The following is a 10,290-nucleotide window of genomic DNA, read 5'->3' as shown; positions in this document are numbered from 1 at the left end:
AACAATCTGAAGCTACCAAGAGTTCAAATACGCAGTATCGTAACTACACATCCCTACCATATAGGGCCTTAAAAATAAAGATTTCAAAGGAAAAGTTTATTAAGAATGAGAATCTAGAAGGATATTAAGGTTTCTTGAATACTTTTAGAGTCACAGGCATGCAAACTTTGGAAAAGGAGCATTTATGGCACTCAGACATTGTCTCAGTCGATTTGTTTGCTAAACTAAAGAAGTCATTTAGCATCGCTGAGAGGTTAAAAGGAATTGGATTGACGGCCGTGCGAGAGACGTCATTGTGTTATACCCGCCCAGAGCCATAGAAAGAGCTCTGTACCCGCCAATAGCAAGCAAGGTGGATAAGCCAGTCTGTGATTGGTTCCCGCAAAAGTGTAACAGATGCAGCAGAAATGAATGTACGGGTTTCCAGACTGAGTTGCCGGGCGAAATCAAATCGCCTGCAGATCAGGCTGGGTTTACCCAGTCTAACTCAGACATGTATGTCCTATGCAATTGAGCTGAGAGAGAGAGAAAAAAATAGATACATTTCTAGTTTTAACATTATTTGTTCTTCAGATATTCCTCTTCAAAAGAAAAAAGTATCTGCTGTATAAGTGACCCACATTTGGTTTTTGACCACAGGCACAAACATCAGTATATTAAAGGGATAGTTCACCCAAAAATAAAAATTTGATGTTTATCTGCTTACCCCCAGCGCATCCAAGATGTAGGTGACTTTGTTTCTTCAGTAGAACACAAATGATGATTTTTAACTCCAACCGTTGCCGTCTGTTAGTGGTATAATGCATGTCAGCGGAAACTTGGACTATAAGAGTAAATAAAACACGACAGACAAATCCAAATTAAACCCTGCGGCTCGTGACGACACATTGATGTCTTAAGACACGAAACGATCGTTTGTGCGAGAAACCGAACAGTATTTATATCATTTTTTACCTCTAATGCACCACTTTGTCCAACGGCATTCATCACTCGATTCGTGAGGTCTGATCGCGCTCTGACAGCGGCAGTGATGTCTAGCTCTCATTGAAGTATATGCGCGAGACATCAATGCCGCTGTCAGAGCAATGTGTCATTTTTGGGTGAACTATCCCTTTAACTTTCCCCAACACTGTTTATGAGGAAAAAAATCCCCACACATCTACAGATTCAAACTTCTAAAATGATTTTACACCATTTTCAGAAATCATTTCAGCTCAGAAACGCAGTGTTTTCTGTACACATACAAAGAAAGAATCAGTACAAAACACTTTATAGCATTTTAATGATTCACTATTGTAGTATAGTTTCATTTAAATGAGTTTACAGACCTCTAGTTTGTCCATTAAATAATAAAACTATTTACACATTTATAAATGTGGCCTTATTTGTATACAGTGACCGGAACACAAACAGACGCTACATGAGTGAGAGACAGATCTTATTATTACAAGATGGTTGAGTTATGTTCATTTATCAAAGATTTACACACAGGCCTCAGTGCACAATATTTACTCATTTGGTCCCCAATGATACAGTATCTAATGCCAAATATGACGATAATGACACAGAAGGAATGCCCACATATAAGGCAAATTATTCATACTTTAACAATTTATATTTCGCATCTCAAATACTACATGCTATATGGTAACAACCATTATTAAAGTGTACATTTAGTGTCACTTTGGCCTTGATTCAGCATTAACTGATTAACAATTATTAGTCTGTTAGCATTATTATAACTAGGGGTGTCAATTATTTGCTCTGACAACAATGCAATCCTAATATTGACTTACTAAATGAAGTGAAATTTTGATTTGAATGTGGTATTTTTTCCATGATTATACCCTTTTCAGTTGATTATAATGGATGCATTGAATGTTCATCATCAGAAACACCCCTAATTATAACCATACGAAACATTAATGTGCTCATCGTTACAATTATATATTAATAATTAAACACAGCAGGACGGATGTTCTCAACATTAAACACAGAAACGGCATCACATTGCCAGGGACTTTATAACGTCACATTATGTTGGCTTCAGGAAGCGTTGGACGTGTATAACGCATTCGGTCCATGTTCATTTGATTAAGATCTACCATGTTTAGCTGCTCTACGAGTGTCTGGGTGCATGCGGCCGACCGAGACCACAGGAAGAACTAGAGGAATTCACAGGAAGTACAAGACCTCGACCTGGTCCTTCAGTCCCCTAATAATCACACACATCTGCTGAAACTGCTTCAGTGTCCTGGAAGATCCACAGAAACCAGCTTAAGGTGGTTTGCTTTCTTAATACATGCTACTGATCTCATTAATCTTCAAGTCAATAATCTTGCTTCACTTGGAAATATATGTGATTACAAAGGTCAAATAGCAAGCATGACTAGTTGTTTTCCAGCATTGCATCATCCTGGTAAGTTTCTGTGCGTTTGAAGAAGGGGCTGAAGAACAGGTTTTGGTTGGTGTTCATTCACACAGCTACAGAAAGTGTCTTTGCTCTCACATCACTGGATGTTTGCATGCATAAGATATGTGGCATATATCGGAAAAGCATCTTCTGTTGAAGAATGTACAATGCCAACGTTTGGAGAGGTCTGCTGTTATTATTGCCACACGCGGCACTCACAGTGCTGTAGGGGGATGGAGAGAATGACTGTGAGACCCTGCAAAACTCAGTGAAGGAAGTGATGTCACCGAGGGCGTGAAATATGAAAATAAGGGACAGGAAGCTGTTGGTGTGAAAAACTACTTTTAAATTAAATTAAATTTATGGCATTTGTCAAATCAATTTTGGAGCTAAGGGGAAAAAGGGCAAAAAAAAATATTATTCTTTTCTTACCAGAAGAATCTCATGAAAACGTTCATGTTCAGCTCATATTTCAAAAGAAATGATGTTTTGCATTAAATAAATATGGTAACACTTTACAATAAGGTTTCATTAGTTAACACCAACTAACAATAACAATACTTCTAGAGTATCAATTTTAGTTCATGTTAATTTCACTATTTACTAACAAAGGTTAAAGGCACAATATGTAATTTCCGCCACTAGAGGTCGCTTATTCAAAACAAAGGTGTAGTTTGTTGACGCCTTGATTTGGGGGAATCATGGGAGGTGCTGTCTTCACGTCTACAGCTGGTGCAAAATAATCCGACGAGTCTCGTGTAGAAATTAAATTCATGGATGAGCTAATAAGTTTTATAATCATTACTGTAGTATGAAGCAGGGTGTGGAGCGGAACGAGGCTGCTGGAGCGATTGCTAATGAGAGATGAGCACGAAATATGTCTCAAGAGCAGAGGAGCTTTTATTATGCCACAGACGAGCGCTTTTGCTTCTTCCGGTCATGAGTATGTGGGTAACGCAGCGCTGTTTATCATATTAGATACATTTGTGTGTTGAAAGTTGTTATAGTGCTACTCTGTGCGTTTGCTCGGCGGATACTATGAGGCACTTGTTGCACACTGCAATAAACTAGATTGATATTAGGCATGGTAAAACATGGTACTGGCGGTAAATCAAGAAAACGAGACTTATACAATAAGCTGCCCTATTTTACCAATCTAAGGTACACTTAGGCCGTGTCCAAATACTCTTTTGCTAGTTTAACGAAGGAAAAAATGGTCGCACTTCAGGCACATGATCAAAAAGGGTTGTACCTAGTCTCTTAATGAGTCATGCGTGTGTTTTGGGCGTTACACGCAATAAACCAATCAGAGTCTCGTCTCCCATTAAAACGTTGTGATCCTTTTATGTTTAATATTTGGCATGTTTGTGTGCTGCTGCACGTCCTTGTGTGTGTAATAAGCAGATTGTACGCGTGTTGTGCACCCACCTATAGGCGAATATTACAAACGTGCTCTTTAAATGACAAAAAAAATACTGCGGCATTGACTTTAGTCCAGGTTTCAGTTGGTCAATGGCGCAGTCGTTTTCAGTTGCCTCAAAATAGCAATACGCCAACAATGCACCTGAACACACCTCGTTTTCAGATCAGCGCAATCATGAGCGCACAGATGGGTGCATATGCATTTGCTATTTAAACAACATGGCACAGGATGTGAAAATGACAACTGCGTCGGGCTGAAACTAGCAAAAAACACTTGTGTGTGCCTGGCGTCGCATTGTGCCAGGTGTCTGATAGGGCCCTAAGACTTTCTGTGTTGAGCTATATAACATGATTAGTTTTCTGTGGATGAATGTATCCAAAAATTTGCTCATCTGTCTAATAAAACACATAATATATTAAAGCATCTTTGATATTTCCATGGTTTCTACAAAATAAATCGAGGGTAATGCGGGTATTATGTTATTGATAGGTGAGACACGGACACGGTCCGTGTCCTGGTTAAAATTGCTTATTTCTCTGGATTTAAACATTCTTGGAAACATTTGGGATAATGTAAGTACACAAGTCAACTAAACACTGTTCTAGTGGTTTTTGGATATTTGAATCCAAAAATCGTACATATTGTGCCTTTAATAAATGCTATAAAATCATTGTTAGTTCATGTTAGTTAACGCATTATGTTGTCAAATGAGACCTTATTGTAAAGTGTTACCATTAATATTTCACCCAAAAGTGAAAATGCTCATTTTTTAGCTGTATATTATTAGCTAAAAACAGCCTTCATCCTCTTTATTAAACAATTGATTTTGAGGTGAAATATGATTCATTATCACATTAACAGTGATGTAGGTTCATGCACCTGTTGTTTTTAATACTTTTTATGGATTTTTAATCTTTTAATATTAAATAATAATACACATAAATAAATGTTTTTAATATTTGTTTTAAAATATTTAAACGGATCTTTGGCATGACAGTAGACTTTCCACGTGAAATACGGCTGCTCAAATATTCTAGCGCAGTGAAGCGAAATAAACGAAAGACTCGTTAAGTCTGTTTGTGTGTCTTAGAGCAGTTGGACCCACAGCGAGTGAGAATAGTGGTGATGTCAGTGTGTAAGCTGCTGTTTCTGATATGTTTCTGAACACAATGAAGGCAGCCGTGTCATTGGTCACACCGTGAGCGTGCACGTCAGCGCAGGTCACTCTCTCTTGCTGGCGTGTGACTGCGTGAGGTTGGGCGACGTGTGATGAAGCACCAGGAGACCAGAGAGAGTCAGAGAGATTCCCACCCACCACAGGGCCATGTGGGTCTCCCCGAATATTAGCTGCCCCAGAAATGCCTGTCGAGCAAACGTAAAATCATCATGCATACACTGATACAACTCAACACCTCCATAATTATAATATACAAATTATTATATTATTGCATGGTAGATTATTTTCTATGCAGCAATGGACTATCATTTTAGGTTTATTATTTTATCTATTTTGTCTAAAATAAAATATTTTTTTATTATGATTTGTTTATTTTTAAATCAAATCAATATTTCATGTCAATTTATTTGTGTTTTGCACATTCATTTGCAAGCCAAATCCAAACTGACTTTTTCCAATTGTACCACAATTTGTCAAACAAATGAAGTTTAAATCTATAAATAATGACTTTTCCATGATTTTTGTATTCATTCATGATGACTTTATGATGATTTTTTTAGCATTTACACATATATTTTTGTAAAATTTAGTAAAAATACTAGAGCATTTTTCAAGCTGATGGATGATTTTATTTTAATTTGTTATTAATATTATATTTTATAATTATGATTAAGCTGAGCATATCTAAAAAAAATATTTAGGTGTAAATTTAATATTTATGTATTTGAATTGCATATAATTTTTTTTATGTGGATGAAAAAGTTTTAACATAAACTAAACAATTAATCGCATCTAACATAAGTTTGTAAATATATTTATACATATTTATACAGTATATATATATATATATATATATATATATATATATATATATATATATATATATATATATGCGTGTGTATTTATATATATATATATATATATATATATATATATATATTAGTGCTGTCAAACGATTAATCATGATTCATCACATCCAAAAAGTTTGTGTTTACATAATATACTTGTGTACTGTGTATATTTATTATGTACACATACATGTATATTTAACAAAAATATATATTTATATATAAAATATTTATATTTATATGATATAAATTATATATAAATATAAATACATATATACATGTAAATATTTCTTAAATATATACATGAATGTGTGTGTGTATATATATATATATATATATATATATATATATATTATTTATTTATAAATGCATATGCACACACACACACACATACATATTAAATATTTACAAACTTTTATGTAAGATGTGATGAATTGCGATCAATTGATTTGACAGCACTAAAACAAACTAATAAACTGATGCATATTTGTTAGTCACGCATAAATGAAAAGAAACAATATTCCTGCACTCAAAAAAAATCATGGCATAGTTCATTAACTCTGTGCATCAATTTGATTTTATTTAAAATTGTATTTATTTTTTTAAATGTCTTAGAATCAGTATAAATCTTTTTATTGTGAAAATAATTGCCTTTCCTCTGTTGAAGATCTTTGACCTGTTTCATTTATGAATGACTGACAAATATGCACAAGTTTACTAGTTTATGTTAAAACTTTTGTGGATTTATATGCAATTCAAAACATAACTTTACCCCTAAATTTTGAGTGCACCTCACTCCTAACCCCTTTTTTACCCCTTACATATCTTAAGCAGTGCTGATGCTCACAGAGGAGATGAAGTTGGAGGCGGTGGTGGTCACAGTGGTGCGCGCGGACGAGCACGAGCTCCGCAGCGCTTTGGCCAGGAAGGTCCACATCACAGCGTTACAGGTGAACAGCAGACCTCCACACAGCAGTCTGAGAGGGATGTGCAGCTGTCACGGGATAAAGTGGGACGGATTAGAAACCACTTATTATACACTGTAAAATTCAGGAGCCATAAAAGTCTAATGGGATTCACAGTGCTCCATTAATTCATCAGGAAGAGCGATGGCACGTGCGCGCGCGGTGCTGAAGGTCATCCGTGTGTGTCTGTCACGTAACAGTATCATGCATTACATGTGCAGTGTAATGTGAAGCCTGATGATGAGGGTGTTTGCGGTGTTTTGTTGAGCTCCAGCAGTGATTCATTCACACTCACCCAGTCGCACGCGCTGGTGTCGTTGTGCTGCGTGAATTTCCTCTGCTCGCCCCACGTCCGCAGTCCCGTCTCACACACGCCCTTCAGATAGTCGGTACCGAGAGACAGTTTGGCGGACGAGGACGCCACGGCGCCGAGAAATCCCGCCAGCAGCGCGTACAGGACACCGGGAAACATGACTTCAGCAGACCCATCACATCTCCTTCTCCAGCACTGCGAGCGCGTGATGCTGCGAAGACACTCCATCAGCATCATCACTGCGAGCAGGTGCATTCTGGGAACTGTAGTCCATGCTGCATTTTGCTCAGCGCGTTCTCGGAACGTTCTGCCAAGGTTATGAACAAACATTCTTTCAGTTACATTGATAGAATGTTATCTGGTTTTTAATAATGTTCTCAAAACAGTAGCACAAAAACATTATTTAAATCATGGAATGTTTTTTCCTATCCATTCAAAAGTAACTTCAATAATGTTTGCATAATAATAATAAAAATAAACGTTGCCTTAATGTTAAATGCTTTTAATAAAAATGTTATAAATGTTTTATAACTTGTTAGCTGGGAATGTTATAGAAGTTTAAGTTTACTGTAAAGCAAATGTACTGAACAAAACATTTTTTATTTTATACAAAATATATATTTTACAAAATTATTTGGAGTTTAAACGTCATAGTTGTGTTCCAAATTTGAAGTTTATATCACAAAAAATTGAGCCTCCTAAAATGTTTCAAAGTACCGTTTCCATTGTAACGTAATGTCAAATTTCAAAGCAGTTCTGATTAATTTTAAGCTTTTGAATAATTTATGATGATTACTAAAATATGTGATAGGGAGGAAAGGCAATAAAGTGACAACTGCATTAATCAAAACTGGCATTTATAATGTTATAAAAGATTTCTATATCATTAGATCATTTATTATAGCTTGACAAATTTGTCCCTATTTGGGTGTGAGCAAAAACACGCAGTTTTTGTGTGTGTCCCTTTAAATGCAAATGAGCTGCTGCTCCCGGCCCCCTTTCCAGAAGAGGGCGGAGCTTTAACAGCTCAACAACAACAAAGCTGGAGAATCTCACGCAGCCAAAATGAGGATTGTCAGTAACGGTGTTCAGCCTTACATTGTTCAAACCGGAGTCGACACTGATGGAGAGACTCAGGAAGAAGTTACAACTTTTAGAATGAAACTGGACGTTTCTGAATGGTTAGTGGATACATTTATGTAGTTGCTGTGGAGTTGATTCAACTCATCCACTAGCATGTGCCGTCATGTTCATCTTTTGTGTTGAATTGACCCTCGTTTGTGAAGCAGTCCGGCGTAAAATGACGGCATGACAACAACACTCTACTACAACAACTCTCCCTCTTCTCTAAAGCAGCCCAACATGGCCCCGCCCCCTTTGTAGTGTGTTCTCGGGGGCGGGGTTTATGTAAATGTTAGGGTTTGTGATGTCACTAACTCAGGAAGAAGCTCATTGTAGTCCCGTTTGTTGTAGTCCTTAAACAGAGAAATATCTCCCTTTGCATTGAACTTTAAAAAGTAAAAAAAAAAAAAAGGGAAATCATAATCAAGGAACCCTTTAACCTGTAATATTTTTTTTCACTGTATCTTTATGAAATAAACGCAGCCTTGGTGAGCAGAAGAAACTTCTTTGCATTCATAAAATAAATTAAATCATTCTTAAAACTGATGGTTCAAAGATGTTCCAGTGAAATTCCACTTTGTCTGTGAACGCAGTGAGTCAATAATAATGAGATGATCCTCCATTCCCAGGCAGACACCAGAATCATGACCTTATCAGAGAGAGACGCTTGTCTCAGATTCCCATTAAAGATCTCATGATTCTCATCCAATGCTGTTTCTGATCTAAAGGGATGTTGTGCTGCTTAGATTCTCTGATGGAAGTTTCAAAAGTGTTATTTTAGTATTTTTCTATACTATAGGAGGTATATTAGTGGTCTAATGTAGCTGTGAGGCCAGTAGAGGACACTAGAGTCACTAGAGCAAAGCTTCTTATTCTTCCTTTCCCTTCATTTCATCTTCCCCTGCAAATGTTTAACTACCAGTTGAGGGAGTTCTGTGATCTGATAAGTCTCAAATAATAAACTCACAAATAAAAAGAGTGAGTCATAAGATTGGAAACGTTCCATCTGCAAAACTCCTTTAACATGCACTGGTAACTAAAATATATAGTAGGCCTACTACACTCTAAAAAATCTTGGGTTCTTTTTTCTACCCAAGTCCTGGGTTGAGCCTTCTTGGGTTATTTTTTGGGGGTTATTTTTTAGTTTTTGTGTTACCCAGCTCCTGGGTCAGACATAACTTAGGGGTTGGGTTACTTTTTCGCTGGCTTTTTGCGCCCTCTTCAGGAGAGAGCAGTGCATCTCCGTCAAATTGGTGAATGTTTTCGGTTCAATACAGGTTTGTGTACGTTTTATTTTATCTATGAATTCATTATTGTGCTATATATCATTTAATTTTATGCAAAGCAACATACAGGGCCGCGATGTGAGACACCGAAAGAAGTGTTTTCGTGTGATGGAAACGCCTGATGCCTTGCATGAAATGTAATGATTTTATTCAAAAATATACAGAATATAATAATTAGGATGTTAAAATAGGTTTTCTGAATTGTACACTGTTTGTTTGTGGACAGATTATGGAGTCAGTCATAGTCAATTTCGGATATGAGTGAAACACAGGGCGGCGGTCGAAGTTATCAGTTCCCCCGCCGAACGCGAGTCATCTCCGGCACGAGATCCAGCGCTGTTACGGTGGAAACAGGACAACAGAGACTGGTCCATTACACCTGAATTACTTCTAAATGTTTCATTTTTACTTATTATATTTGTTAAATGAGCTTAAATGTAGGCAATATGTATTTAAAAAAATGATATAATATATGCTAAATATAATTGAAAATAAATGAATTATCATGCAAACCTGTGGTTGTGTGGAGTAGCTACGTTATAAAAAGTTCAGAGGATTTAAGTTAATCCAGAAACATTAATTCATGTATGAAGTAAAAATAAAAAATAAGCTATTATAGTAAAAATGAATCAACCCATTATGCTGGGTTAAATAACCCAACATGTGTTCTGTCCTATACTGTACCACCTATATTGAAGTACAGTATAGTCACACTATAGCAAACCTCTTCCACATATTCTGCT

General features: G+C 36.4%; 1 protein-coding gene and 1 long non-coding RNA gene across 3 annotated transcripts; one reads left to right on the top strand and one right to left on the bottom strand.

Annotated features, from left to right (window-relative positions):
- Positions 1-4,472: 4,472 nt before the first annotated feature.
- On the bottom strand, positions 4,473-7,622 carry LOC125275907 (transmembrane protein 42). 2 transcript variants are annotated; one of them, XM_048203224.1, is made up of 3 exons: positions 7,122-7,591; positions 6,709-6,855; positions 4,473-5,198 (listed from the first exon to the last, which is right to left on the bottom strand). In XM_048203224.1, exons 1-3 carry the CDS (start codon positions 7,467-7,469, stop codon positions 5,058-5,060), a joined length of 636 nt encoding a protein of 211 aa, XP_048059181.1. In that variant the 5' UTR covers positions 7,470-7,591; the 3' UTR covers positions 4,473-5,057. The 2 variants fall into 2 exon arrangements, with proteins under 2 accessions (XP_048059181.1, XP_048059182.1); XM_048203225.1 differs by having other exon boundaries at positions 5,067-5,198; positions 6,683-6,855; positions 7,122-7,622.
- A 1,098-nt stretch (positions 7,623-8,720) lies between these two features.
- LOC125274619 lies at positions 8,721-10,061 on the top strand. Its single transcript, XR_007186298.1, has 3 exons — positions 8,721-9,538; positions 9,617-9,684; positions 9,774-10,061. It is a non-coding gene; the product is annotated as an uncharacterized LOC125274619 (long non-coding RNA).
- Positions 10,062-10,290: the final 229 nt, after the last annotated feature.

This window comes from Megalobrama amblycephala, linkage group LG9, assembly GCF_018812025.1.
Source record: "Megalobrama amblycephala isolate DHTTF-2021 linkage group LG9, ASM1881202v1, whole genome shotgun sequence".
Classification (NCBI taxonomy): domain Eukaryota; kingdom Metazoa; phylum Chordata; class Actinopteri; order Cypriniformes; family Xenocyprididae; genus Megalobrama; species Megalobrama amblycephala.
This window is presented reverse-complemented; position numbering and strand designations above follow the sequence as displayed.